Here is an 18,120-nt window from a genome sequence, read left to right as displayed (position 1 = left end):
GATACGCATTTTAAAAAATGCTTTGTGAACGGCAGCTTGGATAAGTGTACAGTTCCCAAGAAGTTGATATTGCGCGTTATAGGAAAAAGGCTAATATTCCGTTTCAGTTCATGAATAGCCAATTGAACCCACGCTGTCACGGTCAAATGAAGCTCATCATACACCGAGCAGATGGTGGAAAGTGAAACCCCGAAACACAGCACGCAGTGGGGATAGCAGCGAGCGACCGTGTCTGGTGTGTGTCGCTTAAAATCATTTCAAGCATCGATTTGAGGATTCTTTCAGAAGACTTGCAGCGCCTTGCAGTATTAAATCCACCGTTCACAAAATAGGCAAGATACTGTATTGAATGCGGTATATATAATAACGCTACTGTAGTGAATCGAATAAAGCGTAGGCATACACAAATACAACTGGCTGCCAGCAGTCACAGTTATCTCTTAAGTCGTGTCGCTGCAATGTGTTTATTTTAAAAGCAGAAGCATCGGCGCAGGGGAATGCTGACCGTGTCTCTGCTGAGATCTGTGTGGAACTGACTCGTCACAAACCGCACGTCAGACGGGTTCGACTGTTTAATAATACCTGAAAGCACATTTAGACAGGGACTTTACATTAATAATACTGTAGCTGATTATTTTAGAAAGCTTAGAAGATATATCAACAAAAACAGCAACTCTCCCCCCTCCCCCTCTGTGTGTGTGTGTGTGATATATATATATATATATAGTGTGTGTGTGTGTGTTTGAAAGGAGGTATAACTGCCGTGTACACAAATATATATATTTTTTTGCATGTACACAAAAAGTTTACATGATTAAAACATCATTTATTTCAGGATGTTTCAGACAAAAGCCCTTCTTCAGCTGTGCAGAAAGAAAAGTAACACAGTGCAGTAAAGTTCCCTGTAAATGCATGAACACCCAAACAGACCAGAGGCACTAAATCACCATTCAACACCTATGACTCTTACATGCACCTGTAAAGCAATAGTAAACTGCATTATCTGCAAGAACCGCCACAAACTGAACAGTGGGGGAACTAAAAGGCATTTAGCAAACCACTTTGTGGACCATTTACGAAGCTTTTGAATCAGCACCACTACATTTCCAGTCTCGACAGTTCAACAATGAGAATACACTGCTGAAGACATCACCATCTGTGGGATCGGTCCGCACTGTGGAACAAATGCTGCTCGGAAACAAAGGGAATGCGAGTTTATCTTCGAACTAGGAACTTTGGGAATGAACATTCTCTTCTGACATTCTCTTCTGACATGATGTCATCCACAGAATTCCTGAAAAAGAACAAGTTTACTGTGTTTGACTTTCTACACAGCTGAAGAAGGGCTTTTGTCTGAAACATCCTGAAATAAATGATGTTGTACATGCAAAAAACCTTTTCATTTTTTTCATTTGGTGTGTGTGTGTATATATATATGTATGTGTATATATATATAATGGTGCTTGACCTGCACATCCAGCACAGTGATCAGTGGTGGCTTCAGGGTGAGATTAGGGCACTGCTTGGATTTACCGGCCAAGCCTGGAGGATTCTGGATTTGCAGTGGAATTATTCTGCTTAACCCCTCCTGCCCTAACCCCCTCCCCAGCCTTTGTTGTCACCATCCCTGTTATACACAGGTATAACACAACAAAAACACAACAAAAAAACACAGTGTTCTCAGTGTGCCCGCATCCTGGAGCCACCCTCCCTGCACACAGCAGTTCTGCACAGTGTGTTGTATTTGTATTAGATTGTTTTCAACACGGTGCCTCTATACAGTAGTACTGGATACTTGCTGCACACAGATACGTGAGCGAGGGGGTGCAGGCTGTATTAACAGCTTGTATTCATGTGTGCTCCAGTGGTTCAAGAAAAGGGCTTGTAACCGGTTAAAATCCTGGCTCACTCACCGACTCACTGTGTGACCCTGAGCAAGTCACCTAACCTCCTTGTGTTCCATCATTTGGGTGAGACGTTGTTGTAAGTGACTCTGTAGCTGGTGCATAGTTCACACACCCTCATCTCTGTAAGTTGCCTTGGTTAAAGGCGTCTGCTAAATAAACAAATAATAATAGTCTGGTAGTGTTTCAGTTGTGACACATGAGAACAGTATTTCAGCATGCAACATATTCTAAAGACATTACTAATGTGACATAACCCATTCTCCTAATGCAATGCTCTTCAATCATTGAAACCTTTGTGTACATACAGAAAAAATGTTTTCATATATACAAACAGTGAGTTTTCAGTTAATCTTCTTCATGAAGTATTCCTAGTGGTTGATGAGTATCCTGTTGGATCCTGTTTCTCCTTGGATAGAGAGCTATGCGCTGTTTCTGAACCCTCTCTCTGCCATCCTCTCTCTCTCTCTCTCTCTCTCTGCCCTCCTCTCTCTCCCTCCCTCTCTCTCTGCCCCCTCTTTCTCCCTCTCTCTGCCCCCTCTCTCTCTGCTCCCTCTCTCTCTGCCCCCTCTCTCTGCCCCCTCTCTCTCTCTCTCCCTCCCTCTCTCTCTGCCCCCTCTTTCTCCCTCTCTCTCTCTCTGCCCTCCTCTCTCTCTCTCTCCCTCCCTCTCTCTCTGCCCCCCCCCCCCCCCCCTCTCTCTCTCTCTCTCTCTCTCTCTCTCTCTCTCTCTCTCTCTCTGCCCCCTCTCTCTCCCTCTCTCTCTGCCCCCTCTCTCTCTCTCTCTCTCTCTCTCTCTCTCCTCTCTCTCTCTCTCTCTCTCTCTCCCAGGTGGAGGAGCGTTTCTCTCGGATTCCTGAGCCGGTTCAGAAGCGCATTGTGTTCTGGTCGTTCCCGCGCAGCGAGCGTGAGATCTGCATGTACTCTTCGCTGAGCTGCCAGGGCCCCGAGGTGGACAGGGAGGGGGGCATCCCCTTCCAAAAGGGGGGCAAGCTGCTGGAGACCCCCGGAGCCGTCAGCAGGGTGCTGCAAGTGGGTGAGTGAGGTGCACCCCTCCAGTCATTTGTACTTTTCACAAATAAAGAAACCAACACTGTCTCACTCAATCTGTTCAGTACAGGGATGGGAATAAGACTCCTACTGCATAGTCATCACCTAGTCCAGGATTTACTACAAGCTTGAGTAGGTAACAAGCTCAGATGTGGCTGACATTTTTACTGACTATTCATTTTCCATAGCCTTTTAAAACACACAGTGTGGAAGTTAATTGAGTTGATTGGTACTCTGTTGTAAAGGTGAGGGAAGGACAGCTTTTCTTGTTTTGAAACCAACACATTATTGACTGTATTTATTTAATACCTGCTGATAAATGCTTCTTAAAGGAAGTTCCGAGTCGGAGTCTCGGCACACCCGAGTGCTTTGTGAATTTGGCTCTAAGTTTGGCTCAATAACCGTTCGTCTGCTTGAAATAGTTTCTTATAAGTTTGACCTTAAAACACAAAATTGATCAAAATGGGATTTTTTGGTTAGACTTTTGCATTTTTAAACAAATGACACGCTCTGTTTTTTAAATCTGCATAGGTGCCTCATGTAGATGAAATATGGGTAATTATCTGACAGATTGTAATGTTTACAGGACAGCATTTGGCCTTTGTATTACATTAAACCTTGATACACAACATTGTGTGACAAGACTCTGGGTTAGCTGACATCGCCCTGCTCAAGTCTTCTGTGCCTTCACCTCCTCCTCCTCCTCCCCACTAGCCTTCACCTGCTCCCTCCTCCCCCCTCTCCTCCTCCCTCCCCTCCAGTCTTCACCTGCTTCCTCCTCCCCTCTAGTCTTCACCTGCTCCACCTTCCACCTCCTCCTCCTCCTCCTCCTCCCACCCTCCCTCCTCCTCCTCCCACCCTCCCTCCCTCCTCCTCCTCCTCCTCCTCTCTCCCTCCCTCCCTCCTCCTCCTCCTCTCTCCCTCCTCCTCTCTCCCTCCCTCCCTCCTCCTCCTCTCTCCCTCCCTCCCTCCCTCCTCCTCCTCTCCTCTCTCCCTCCCTCCCTCCCTCCTCCTCCTCTCCTCTAGCCTTCACCTGCTCCCTCCTCCCCTCTCCTCCCTCCCCTCCACTCTTCACCTGCTCCCTCCTCCCCTCTAGCCTTCACCTACCCCCACTTTCCTCTTCCTCCCTCCCTCCTCCTCCCCTCTAGTCTTCACCTGTCCCTCCTTCCTCCTCCTCCCCTCTAGTCTTCACCACCTCCTCCTCCCTCCCCTCTAGTCTTCACCTCTGCCTCCCTCCCCTCTAGTCTTCACCACCTCCTCCCCCTCCCTCCCCTCTAGTCTTCACCTCCTCCTCCCTCCCCTCTAGTCTTCACCTCCTCCTCCCTCCCCTCTAGTCTTCACCACCTCCTCCTCCTCCTCCCTCCCCTCTAGTCTTCACCACCTCCTCCTCCTCCCTCCCCTCTAGTCTTCACCACCTCCTCCTCCTCCTCCCTCCCCTCTAGTCTTCACCACCTCCTCCTCCTCCCTCCCCTCTAGTCTTCACCACTATCTCCTCCCTCCCCTCTAGTCTTCACCACCTCCTCCTCCTCCTTCCCCTCTAGTCTTCACCTCCTCCTCCTCCTCCCTCCCCTCTAGTCTTCACCACCTCCTCCGCCTCCCTCCCCTCTAGTCTTCACCACCTCCTCCTCCTCCCTCCCCTCTAGTCTTCACCTCCTCCTCCTCCCTCCCCTCTAGTCTTCACCACCTCCTCCGCCTCCCTCCCCTCTAGTCTTCACCTCCTCCTCCCTCCCCTCTAGTCTTCACCACCTCCTCCTCCTCCCTCCCCTCTAGTCTTCACCTCCTCCTCCTCCCTTCCCTCTAGTCCTCACCTCCTCCTCCTCCCTCCCCTCTAGTCCTCATCTGTAGCTGTAAACAGAGTGTGTGTATAATTTTTTACTCTACCTTAAGTTTACCCCTCGTATCTGTCTTGTGATTGTAAGGCAGAGTTTACCCCTCGTGTCTGTCTTGTGATTGTAAGGCAGAGTTTACCCCTCGTGTCTGTCTTGTGATTGTAAGGCAGAGTTTACCCCTCGTGTCTGTCTTGTGATTGTAAGGCAGAGTTTACCCCTCGTGTTTGTCTTGTGATTGTAAGGCAGAGTTTACCCCTCGTGTCTGTCTTGTGATTGTAAGGCAGAGTTTACCCCTCGTGTTTGTCTTGTGATTGTAAGGCAGAGTTTACCCCTCGTGTCTGTCTTGTGATTGTAAGGCAGAGTTTGCTCCTCGTATCTGTCTTGTGATTGTAAGGCAGAGTTTACCCCTTGTATCTGTCTTGTGATTGTAAGGCAGAGTTTGCTCCTCGTATCTGTCTTGTGATTGTAAGGCAGAGTTTACCCCTCGTGTCTGTCTTGTGATTGTAAGGCAGAGTTTACCCCTCGTGTCTGTCTTGTGATTGTAAGGCAGAGTTTGCCCCTCGTGTCTGTCTTGTGATTGTAAGGCAGAGTTTGCCCCTCGTGTCTGTCTTGTGATTGTAAGGCAGAGTTTACCCCTCGTGTCTGTCTTGTGATTGTAAGGCAGAGTTTGCCCCTCGTGTCTGTCTTGTGATTGTAAGGCAGAGTTTACCCCTCGTGTCTGTCTTGTGATTGTAAGGCAGAGTTTACCCCTCGTATCTGTCTTGTGATTGTAAGGCAGAGTTTACCCCTCGTGTCTGTCTTGTGATTGTAAGACAGAGTTTACCCCTCGTATCTGTCTTGTGATTGTAAGGCAGAGTTTACCCCTTGTGTCTGTCTTGTCCTGGCATTGCGGTGTGCTTGATAGACCTTCAGTGGGCTGCAAACAACACAGTATAAAGACTCTAAAAACCAAAGTGCAGCCTCCTAGACCCCGGGCAGCGGTCTCTACAGTAGGTCTCAGTGAGGCTGTTTAATTATTCATGCAAGACATTCCTTTCCTGCCTTTTTTACATAGAATCACACCCAAGAGACTCACCGTGCTGTCCCAGTGCACTGCTGGGAGATGGGTTGGGATTTTTGCCCTTGGATTTACTGTTGAACTTAGCATGGCCCCCCTCCACCATCACTGCCTCACTGTGTGTCATGAAGCTGGGGCTCCTGGTTTTCACCCCTCATTTATTTTTAGTCTCCACCCTCTCTCTCTCTCTCTCTCTCTCTGCACTCTGATGGAGTGAAGGTTGCAGGGCCAGTTAAACAAGTCTCCTGAAGGAATGCAGTTTCTCTTCGTCTCTCCGTCTCCCTCTTCACCTGGTTGTCAGCGAGCCTGTTCAGTATGTCGGTTCTCTGTGTTACTATTTACACACCTCACACTCCAACCACACACTCACTCACACACAGGACCTGGTTTTCTCGTTCTACTTGCTGTTCCCATGGGCCAGGATGCCCTTGCCTTGTGAAGTCAGCTTGAAAACACCTCCTGCACGTCCTTGCCACAGACTCTCCCCTCCGAGCTCCATCGCTTCCACACCAGCTCCCTGAATCAGCCATTCTCCAGGAAAATGAATAAATCAAGGTTTGCAAACAGCTGGGACAGGATGACAGGGAGGCAGGGCAGGGTATCTGCTCCCAGTGCCAGGGAGGAATCTGCTGGTACAGGGAGGCAGGGCAGGGTATCTGCTCCCAGTGCCAGGGAGGAATCTGCTGGTACTGGGAGGCAGGGCAGGGTATCTGCTCCCAGTGTCAGGGAGGAATCAGCTGGTACAGGGAGGCAGGGCAGGGTATCTGCTCCCAGTGCCAGGGAGGAATCTGCTGGTACTGGGAGGCAGGGCAGGGTGTCTGCTCCCAGTGCCAGGGAGGAATCTACCCACCTGATCTTGTTCATGGGAACTTGTTTGATGGTGAGGATTAAGCAAATTCAACATGGGGTGAGGTGAGACGTTTTAAAAAATGCTTTGATCATCAAACTTCTTAGCCTGCCTGACAAACTGTCTGATGTCCATTTTACAGTTTCTGAGAGATTTCTCAGAATGTTTTTTTCTGAGTGTTTGATGATTACCTCTAATCAAGCTGACAGTTTCAAATGCTTTGTCATTGACATTAGTGGATATCTACGCTCTCAGCAAAATTCTAAGTGTATCACATGCCAACAAGTTCCAATGAGGACAGGACCTATAATCAGGGCTTCTGGTTTTCAGTGTTTTCCGTCAACTTTTCTACTCTGCTCTCCTTTAAAAAATCAATTGATACCTGTTAAGTCTTTCCTGTATCTCAATCACAACTGAGAAACGTGTTAATAGTAACATTGGTTTAATTTACAGGGTTTTTCTATGAAACTAAAAGGGCTTTTAAATCGTAAGTCTTTTTCATTTCAAAGCAGAAGCAACTCCTCTTTATTCATGTAAATACAGTCATGTAGAACAATTGTAACAAAGTGTGTCCAGAATCAAATACTTTATTTTTTATTCTACCAATAAAGATTAGTTGCTTATTAACATGTTTCGATCTCATTGGTACGTTCTGCTTGTTAATCAAAAATTAAGACTTGGCCAATTTAAAAGCCAATTTAGTTGTTTGTGAGAAAAAAAAAAAACAACAGTAAATTAAATTGATGTTACTATTAACACGTTTCTCATTTGTGATTCAGATACACAAAAGCTAAAAAATGATTTTTTTTTCAATGGTACAGCTGTGAGTCGCGGTGGGTAGAGATCTAAACTTTGCACACACGCTTCCTGCCGGCATTAACCCCTTGTTTGCCTGCTGGCCCTGCTGCTGCCCTCCTGATAAAGCTGCTGTTTACCAGCATTGTGTTCAGATCATCTCCCCATTGTTGAACGAAGCCTAGTTATCTCTGAATCCATGAGAGCGGGGGCAGTCTCTCCCCTTAGCCAGGGGTCTCGCCTGACAACACTGTGTGGGCTTGTTTACACATGCTTGAACCCCCAACCCTTTCCTTCATTTTTAAGAAGAGCCAGGAGAACTAGGATCATTTCCCATCTTCACTATGAAGTCATTAGCAAATCTCCAGTTAATGGCCATATATTGTTTCATTGACAATTTTAAACAAGGTGGTATTTATGTATGTATTTATTTATTAATTAATTTTTCCCAGCACAAATGTGTGTGTGTGGGGGGGGGGGGGGGTGGATGTACTATTATTTTAAAATCTAGAAATACTAAAAGAAACTAAGTAAGCCTTTCTCAGTGTGGTTTTGGACAGAGTGTATTTGACAGTTTTCCGGATGGGTTTTTGAAATGCTGTTGTAACATGTCAGAGAGAGAGTGTGTGTGTGTGTGTGTGTGTGTGGGCATGTATTACTATCACTGTGGTGACAAAATTTGAGAATGTCCCCACAAAGATAGTAACTCCTGAAAAAACAACGTTGTGGGGATATCCCCACTATGTAAAACACCTTTTTAAGAACTTAAATGTGCATTTTAAAAAAAAGCCAAAATATTTGGTTTGTTGTCACCCTGTGTGGGGTTTTGTCTGACTGGAGTTAGAAATAGTAAATAAAAATAGTGAGAGTCATTTAGAAGTCCCCCAGAAATATAGTAATGCAAATGTGTGTGTGTGTGTGTGTGTGTGTGTCTGTGTGTGTGCGTGTGTATGTGTGTGTCAGTGTGTGTCTGTGTGTGTGTGTGTGTGTGTCTGTATGTCAGTGTGTGTGTGCGCATGTGTATGTGTGTGTCTGTGTGTGTGTGTGTGTGCGTGTGTATGTGTGTGTCAGTGTGTGTCTGTGTGTGTGCGTGTGTGTGTGTGTGTCAGAGTGTTTTGAAGACTTGTCTGCACGTTTCTAAATTAGTCAAATTCCAGCCCTTGTGTTTTTGCATATGGGTCTGCAGTAATGTCACTACTTTCCTTAACTAATGAAAACATCCACTGCTGTATCTTATCAGTTGTGCAGTAAAAGCGTCAATTAAAAGACTTGAATAAGAAATCCATGTACTGCAATTCAATCTATTGAGAATTTCATTAAGAAAGAAAAAAAAAAAAAACTTTTCAGATCCTAAGATAGAAGACCCCTACTCCCAAGCTTTTAAATGGCGCCCCAGCCCACCCCTCCCCCACACCCTCTATGTGCCTGGGGGAAGCTGTTACTTGTATCCCAGGCTTTAGTTTGGGCTCGGGGCGCACAGGCCTGTCTCTTCTCTTTATTCACGCTTTGAATAACAAATGATGCCAAACAGCACAGTGAATTAAATGATGCCAAACAGCACAGTGAATTAGCTTCCCCCGGAAAGAGAATGCATGTGCAGATGCAAAGTAACTACTTTCCTTTTTTCTTTTATTGGATGTTGTTGTTTTTGTATTAGAAACATCCCTTATAAAAGCATTGTAAAGCACAGAGAGTTGTGGTAAAGCATAGGGAAGCATTGTAAAGCACAGAGAGGTGTGGTAAAGCATAGGGAAGCATTGTAAAGCATAGGAGCATTTTAAAGCACAGAGAGGTATGGTAAAGCATAGGGAAGCATTGTAAAGCACAGAGAGGTATGGTAAAGCATAGGGAAGCATTGTAAAGCACAGAGAGGTGTGGTAAAGCATAGGGAAGCATTGTAAAGCATAGGGAAGCATTTTAAAGCACAGAGAGGTATGGTAAAGCATAGGGAAGATTGTAAAGCACAGAGAGGTATAGGGAAGCACTGTAAAGCACAGAGAGGTCTAGTAAAGCATAGGGAAGCATTGTAAAGCAGAGAGGTCTAGTAAAGCATAGGGAAGCATTGTAAAGCAGAGAGGTCTAGTAAAGCATAGGGAAGCATTGTAAAGCAGAGAGGTCTAGTAAAGCATAGGGAAGCATTGTAAAGCAGAGAGGTATAGTAAAGCTGATTAAAAAAAATAAACCATGGTAAACGAATACTTGTAAATGTTTCCCATAGTAAAAGCACAGCATACTGAGTCCTGTACCGGGAAATACAAAACACAGAGATGTCAAAAACAAATGCAAAAACATACAAATCTAAAGTCCTAGAAAAATGACATGCACAAACGAACACATTTGCATTTGCACAAACTCCAGTCACAAGTATACCATTCTACACAAGCCACACACACTTCTGCCCATTTTAACTGCCTGCGCTCCCATGTACGGCTGCCCACGGCAACAAAACAGGCTGTTTCCACGGCTCGCCCGAGCGTCTGAGCATGGCTCTCTGGGCAGGTTGTGTATCTCATGCTCAATTGAGCCAAACTGGCTTCAAAGGAAGTGTGTCATCATGTAGCCAGGAGGTGCGATTCGAGAAGAAACCCACAGGGAAATCGCTACCATTGTGGCTAACTTTTTTTTTCATATGGGTAAAGCACCCATATCACATTTTCTTCATTGTTTTTTTCTTCTTTGTTAAACTGAACAATGTTCATCCTGCTTCAGCACACAAGACAAAAGTCTGAAGTGGTATTGCATTTTTTTATTTATTTTTTGATTCATGATAAACACAACGGCAGAACCTAGCTATGTGTTTGGCTGTGCTCTCCTTCTTAACCAGATTCCTTTATATTTGTAATCAGCCTATAGTTAATTATTTGTTTCTTAAAACAAAACACAGTAGGATCCCACAATCCCTCAGTGACCTTTTAACGCATGTCAAGAATTTCCGAGGTTGACCGGGTTTTGAAAAAGTCCTGAATGGCTCTTTTGATTGCAGGGGCTAGCCGTGGGCAGCAGGCAATGGAAACAAGGCAGTAGTTTAGCAGTTGTAGCCACTGACTCAGTCATCCCAAGTCAAGAGCCTGAATAGCTGTATTGCAGGTCAATGGTAACGCATGTGGGCTTTATGCTACAGCGTCTATAAAACGGGCCGCAATGCGGGGGGGCATTCGTGCAATGAGCTGGAGAACAGCAGTAGTGCATCGTGAAGCTATCCCTCAATTGAAGAAATGAAATTTAAGAAGGAATCTATGAAAAAGACCTAGGAGTTTATGCTGACTCAGAAATGTTTTCATCTAGACAATGTGGGGAAGCTATAAAAAAGGCCAACAAGATGCTCGGATATATTGTGAGAAGTGTTGAATTTAAATCAAGGGAAGTAATGTTAAAACTTTACAATGCATTAGTAAGACCTCACCTAGAATATTATGTTCAGTTCTGGTCACCTCGTTATTGCTGCTCTAGAAAGAGTGCAAAGAAGAGCAACCAGAATTATCCCAGGTTTAAAAGGCATGTCGTATGCAGACAGGCTAAAAGAATTGAATCTATTCAGTCTTGAACAAAGAAGACTACGCGGCGATCCGATTCAAACATTCAAAATCCTAAAAGGTATAGACAATGTCAACCCGGGGGACTTCTTTGACTTGAAAAAAGAAAAAAGGACCAGGGGTCATAAATGGAGATTAGATAAAGGGGCATTCAGAACAGAAAATAGGAGGCACTTTTTTACACAAAGAATTGTGAGGGTCTGGAACCAACTCCCCAGTAATGTTGTTGAAGCTGACACCCTGGGATCCTTCAAGAAGCTGCTTGATGAGATTCTGGGATCAATAAGCTACTAACAACCAAACGAGCAAGATGGGCTGAATGGCCTCTCGTTTGTAAACTTTCTTATGTTCTTAATTACACACACGCACCCACATACTGACACACACACACACACACACACACTGAGACAGGCACACACTGACACACACACACTGACAGGCACACACACACATACTGACACACACACACACTGACACAGGCGCGCACACACACACACATACTGACACAGGCACACACTGACACACACACACAAAATGAGACACACACTGACACACACACACAAAATGAGACACACACTGACACATACTGACACGCACACTGACACAGGCACACACACACGTACACTGAGACAGGCACACACTGACACACAAACACATACTGACAGGCACACACTGACACACACTGACAGGCACACACACACCCCTACACACACTGACACAGACCCACCCACACACACTGACACAGACACACACATACTGACACAGGCACACACATACTCACACACACACACACACACACACAGATAGGCAGACAGACACATACACACACAGATAAACAGACACACACAGATACAGACAGACAGGCACAAACCCACACACAGATAGACAGACACACACAGGGTGACACAATGGATGGGACCAGCAGTTAGGTGCAACAATAAGAACTTTTAAAACAAGTAAATAGCTCCTTTGATTACTCATCAGACCCTTTCCTACCCCCCTAGCTCCCTCCCCCCCCAACATGCAGAGAACAGAAGAACAGTGCTCTACAACAGCATGCCCCCGTTTCAGTTTAGGCTGCTTTTCTGACTACCAGACTAGCATCCATGGCTATTCTTTTAAACACTCATTAGCACCTGCATTTAGAAATACACATACAAGCATGGCTTGTTTGTGCATTGATGCCATCTCTATATAGTGTGCACTGTAACTGTGATAGGCTCCTACACAGTGCCAAGGCAAGTTCTGCAAGGAAGTGACCCAGATTGTTTCCTAACCCCTCCTCTTACCCTTGGGGTGTACCCTCCTGACAAGGCCTATATTGTACATACCCCACAAAGGGTTCCTTTGGCTTGCGACCCCAACCCTAGCCTCCTCACTATTTAATCTAAGCCCCCTCTGCTTGGCCATATGTGCATACATATGTGTGGGCTTAAGATATAGGGCAGGATTCTCTCATTGGTTGATTTGCAGACAGGGACAGTTCTTTATATGTAGGGCAGGGGTCCTATTGGCTGATTTGCTCGATGGGGTATGTGTGTGAATGAGTGAACAATGGACAGCTGAGAGAGGGAGGGAGACAAACAGATGGGTAGATGGAAAGAAAGATGAGCTAGACAGAAAGAGAGACGAGTTCTGAGTTAGTCGCTCTGTAAATTCGCCGATCTGGCAGTTGTTGTGTCGTTCCCCCCCAACTCCAGCCCCAGTGTCCTTAATACGGATCAAAATAATGCTCTCATTATCTAATAAAGAATAAGGGCCCTTTCCTTTGCAAGCACCATTCAGGTTGTCTCACTGAGCCCTGCAGCAGCACAATCCCTGTGTTACACACAGGCATGCATGGCCTATTGCACCAGCTGACTTGCACGTCAAAAATAAATCAATTAAACCATGAAATATTGAAAAACAGTGAATTAGGGGAAAATAGAAGACATGACTGCCTAACCGTGAATTAACCAATGGTGAAATAGCAAGGGAGAAAAGGGAGAAGGTCACTAATGATTTTAAGAGCAGAAGACTCTCTGTCTCTTTCTCTCTCAGTATGTGATCGATGGATGGGATAGATGTTGAAGGGGGGTTGTTGGACACGCGTCTATACCCCTGTACCCCTTGGGGTAATAAGGCAGTGTTGTTGCACAGATGCTGCCCCTGGACCTCTATCTCTGTCTAGCGTAAAGGGGTTATAAAGTTCTTGAGAGCTCAGGAGGGAGTGTCAGTCACAGCTGGGAAATACTTAGCTATGAAGAAAAACCTGCTTCCTAACCCATGCAGGATTGCATTTTATTGGTATTGTTATTAGCGTTATTTTTTTAAAGGATAATGTGGGGTAGATCGTTCACTGTTGAACAAGGAGCCCATTCATAATACTTTTTTGGAAATCCTGTCGGTTTGTCAGGTTTGGGGATTCTGTGAAATCTTCCTGGGCCAGATTTAATTGAAAGAGTTTATTGTGCTGTTTTTAAAACACATTCTTTCTTGATTTATTTAAAGACCACTTGGATAAATCGAATACACAGTACATCTCATGTCCTGTCCACAGCATCAATACTATAACTGGATGTTGTATCTGACAAATAACTGAAATATCATTAAAAAAAATAATAATAATAATACAAAAATGAAAATGGGAGAGCGAACTGCAATCTGTCTTCAGAATCAGCTCGGCTTTATAAATACTCAACTTTGCATTGTTCATCGCAACAAGCATCTTTATAAACGAGACTTGCGGGCGGGAGTGCTGGAACTAGGGGTGCTGGGGGTGCGGCAGCAACCCCTGGCATTATTATTATTATAATTATTATTATTTATTTCTTAGCAGACGCCCTTATCCAGGGCAACTTACAATTGTTACAAGAGATCACATTATTTTTACATACAATAACGCATTTATACAGTTGGGTTTTTACTGGAGCAATCTAGGTAAAGTACCTTGCTCAAGGGTACAGCAGCAGTGTCCCCCACCTGGGATTGAACCCACAACCCTCTGGTCAAGAGTCCAGAGCCCTAACCACTACTCCACACTGCTGCTCCACATTGCAAGGCTTCCATCATATACAGGGGTTATAGTTTTGTACAATGGCTTTCAGCACCCCCACTTTAAAAATTGTTCCAGTGCCACTGCATGCAGGAGTCCGAAAACGGTGGTAATGTGACTGGGGATGAGTTTCAGATTGTGGTAGTGACTGGGGATGAGTTTCAGATTGTGGTAGTGACTGGGGATGGGTTTCAGATTGTGGTAGTGACTGGGGATGAGTTTCAGATTGTGGTAGTGACTGGGGATGGGTTTCAGATTGTGGTAGTGACTGGGATGAGTTTCAGATTGTGGGGATGATTGTGAAGGTTTCAGGTTCTGATAGTGACTGTAGACATGGGAGACAGTGTAGGTAGTTTGGCGACATTTCTCCGAACCGCATTAATTTGGTGGAAAGACAAGCCGGTAGAAACCCGGAGTTTTGTTAAGGTTTGTGTTTGGTTTGTGTTGTCGAGTGACTGATGAACAGGTTTGTTTAAATTTGTTGAGTCAATGGTTTTTGTTTTGTTTTGTTTTGTTTTGGCTGCCATAGGGCAAGGGAACAGGTTGAACTGGAGAGTACGCAGATATTTCCAAATGGTTTCACTGAGTGACGCGATGAAACAGAGAAAGAGAAGCAGGGACAAGTCTCAACACAGACCTGCACAAAGAGGCAGCATTGCTCAGCCCCTTCCTCAAAGAAGCAGCATTGCTCAGCCCCTTCCTCAAAGAGGCAGCATTGCTCAGCCCCTTCCTCAAAGAAGCAGCATTGCTCAGCCCCTTCCTCAAAGAAGCAGCATTGCTCAGCCCCTTCCTCAAAGAGGCAGCATTGCTCAGCCCCTTCTTCAGAGGCAGCATTGCTCAGCCCCTTCCTCAAATAGACAGCATTGCTCAGCCCCTTCCTCAGAGGCAGCATTGCTCAGCCTCTTCCTCAAAGAGGCAGCATTGCTCAGCCCCTTCCTCAAAGAGGCAGCATTGCTCAGCCCCTTCCTCAAAGAGGCAGCATTGCTCAGCCCCTTCCTCAAAGAGGCAGCATTGCTCAGCCCCTTCCTCAAAGAGGCAGCATTGCTCAGCCCCTTCCTCAAAGAGGCAGCATTGCTCAGCCCCTTCCTCAAAGAAGCAGCATTGCTCAGCCCCTTCCTCAAAGAGGCAGCATTGCTCAGCCCCTTCCTCAAAGAGGCAGCATTGCTCAGCCCCTTCCTCAAAGAGGCAGCATTGCTCAGCCCCTTCCTCAAAGAGGCAGCATTGCTCAGCCCCTTCCTCAAAGAGGCAGCATTGCTCAGCCTCTTCCTCAAAGAGGCAGCATTGCTCAGCCTCTTCCTCAAATAGACAGCATTGCTCAGCCCCTTCCTCAAAGAGGCAGCATTGCTCAGCCCCTTCCTCAAAGAGGCAGCATTGCTCAGCCTCTTCCTCAAAGAGGCAGCATTGCTCAGCCCCTTCCTCAAAGAGGCAGCATTGCTCAGCCCCTTCCTCAAAGAGGCAGCATTGCTCAGCCCCTTCCTCAAAGAGGCAGCATTGCTCAGCCCCTTCCTCAAAGAGGCAGCATTGCTCAGCCCCTTCCTCAAAGAGGCAGCATTGCTCAGCCTCTTCCTCAAAGAGGCAGCATTGCTCAGCCTCTTCCTCAAATAGACAGCATTGCTCAGCCCCTTCCTCAAAGAGGCAGCATTGCTCAGCCCCTTCCTCAAAGAGGCAGCATTGCTCAGCCCCTTCCTCAAAGAGGCAGCATTGCTCAGCCTCTTCCTCAAAGAGGCAGCATTGCTCAGCCTCTTCCTCAAATAGACAGCATTGCTCAGCCCCTTCCTCAAAGAGGCAGCATTGCTCAGCCTCTTCCTCAAATAGACAGCATTGCTCAGCCCCTTCCTCAAAGAGGCAGCATTGCTCAGCCCCTTCCTCAAAGAGGCAGCATTGCTCAGCCCCTTCCTCAAAGAGGCAGCATTGCTCAGCCCCTTCCTCAAAGAGGCAGCATTGCTCAGCCCCTTCCTCAAAGAGGCAGCATTGCTCAGCCCCTTCCTCAAAGAGGCAGCATTGCTCAGCCTCTTCCTCAAAGAGGCATTTATCTGTCTGTCTATCTATCATGTGATAACCTTAGTAGGAATTGATTGAGTTCATAATAGATTTTCATTTATCGATTGATCAATGGATTTATTGATGGATTAATTTCAACCTTTGGTCAAACAGTAACAATGCAACAGCACTGCGGCATAGAATCAGTCAACATTGCTTATGCGATAGATAAATACAACACAAAGCATCTATCTGTCTCTCTATCTATCTATCTATCTATCTATCTATCTATCTATCTATCTATCTATCTATCTAGCTAGCTCTATCTAGCTAGCTACATACACACAGTTAATAAGATAGTGATTTACACAACTGTAAAACATATAGCGTATAAAAAATATGAAAAGGTTTTATCAAATTTTCGCTTTAAAGATGCATGAGCTATATGCAGCGGGGGGGGGGGGGGGTAATTTGCCCTCCCTAGGGGCATGCACAGTTGATGAATGATTTGAGGCAGTGAGTGAGAGAAGGAGGAAGAGATTAGGGGAGGTGGGGAGGAAGATCCTCCCTTTGTGCGCACCCCCCCCACCCCCAGGGATCCTGGGATGCAGATTTACACCAGGTTTCAGTCCCCTGAGCGCATCTCTATTATCAATAGAATTTAATTAACAGGACCCCGCCCCCCTGCATTATTACAGAGGGAGGGGGCAATCCTGGGGAGGCTGAGACACACGACATGGGGGAGGGTCCGGGGAAGCGACAGATGAGTGAGGGGAGGGGAGAGGTGGGGGGTGAACTAGTTTGAACTGGACTGGACTTGAGGAGCGAGTGTGAGCTGGGTTAGTGATTGAGGAGCGAGTGTGAGCTGGGTTACTGATTGAGGAGTGAGTGTGAGCTGGGTTACTGATTGAGGAGTGAGTGTGAGCTGGGTTACTGATTGAGGAGCGAGTGTGAGCTGGGTTACTGATTGAGGAGCGAGTGTGAGCTGGGTTAGTGATTGAGGAGTGAGTGTGAGCTGGGTTACTGATTGAGGAGCGAGTGTGAGCTGGGTTACTGATTGAGGAGCGAGTGTCAGCTGGGTTAGTGATTGAGGAGCGAGTGTGAGCTGGGTTACTGATTGAGGAGCGAGTGTGAGCTGGGTTACTGATTGAGGAGCGAGTGTGAGCTGGGTTACTGATTGAGGAGCGAGTGTGAGCTGGGTTAGTGATTGAGGAGTGAGTGTGAGCTGGGTTAGTGATTGAGGAGCGAGTGTGAGCTGGGTTACTGATTGAGGAGCGAGTGTGAGCTGGGTTAGTGATTGAGGAGCGAGTGTGAGCTGGGTTACTGATTGAGGAGCGAGTGTGAGCTGGGTTAGTGATTGAGGAGTGAGTGTGAGCTGGGTTACTGATTGAGGAGCGAGTGTGAGCTGGGTTACTGATTGAGGAGCGAGTGTGAGCTGGGTTAGTGATTGAAGAGCGAGTGTGAGCTGGGTTACTGATTGAGGAGCGAGTGTGAGCTGGGTTACTGATTGAGGAGCGAGTGTGAGCTGGGTTAGTGATTGAGAAGCGAGTGTGAGCTGGGTTACTGATTGAGGAGTGAGTGTGATAGTTTTTGTTCAGTACTCGGCTGAGTTTTGACTTGCTTCACTGAACTTCTCCTCACCCACATGCATACTAGGTCTGCAATAGATATTTCAATATATTATTTGTTATTACTATTATGAATAATAATAATAATAATAATAATAATAATAATAATAATAATAATAATAAAAATAATAATCATCATTATATATTGAGGATAATAACAATAATCACAGCAAAGTGTAATAAAGTACAGTGACATCATGGTAAAGCATAGGAAAGCACTGTAAAGCACAGAGAGGTGTGGTAAAGCATGTTCAAAAAACCACGTCAAACCAGGGTGAGCTGTTGGAAAAGCAAAGTATAACCATGGAAAAGCATGAGAAATGTACTGTGCAGATTTACTGTGGGGACCTTTTATAAGGGTTCCTTGTACCCTTTTACCATAATATTTTTGCAGGTTTCCCCCATGCTTTTCCCCATGGTTATTCTATGCAATTATGCAGTTTTTTAAATATGCTTCACCATACC

At 45.9% G+C, this 18,120-nt stretch overlaps 1 protein-coding gene across 2 annotated transcripts in view; it reads left to right on the top strand.

Moving 5' to 3' along the window:
• Positions 1–18,120, top strand: part of LOC117965593 (zinc finger SWIM domain-containing protein 4-like) — a 40,918-nt gene that overhangs the window by 10,371 nt on the left and 12,427 nt on the right. For both annotated transcript variants that reach the window (XM_059008337.1, XM_059008338.1), the window contains one exon: positions 2,734–2,938. In XM_059008337.1, the coding sequence (XP_058864320.1) occupies positions 2,734–2,938 (205 nt within the window). The remainder of the gene's footprint in view (positions 1–2,733; positions 2,939–18,120) is intronic.

The sequence above is a fragment of the Acipenser ruthenus genome, chromosome 36 (assembly GCF_902713425.1).
Source record: "Acipenser ruthenus chromosome 36, fAciRut3.2 maternal haplotype, whole genome shotgun sequence".
Classification (NCBI taxonomy): domain Eukaryota; kingdom Metazoa; phylum Chordata; class Actinopteri; order Acipenseriformes; family Acipenseridae; genus Acipenser; species Acipenser ruthenus.
This window is presented reverse-complemented; position numbering and strand designations above follow the sequence as displayed.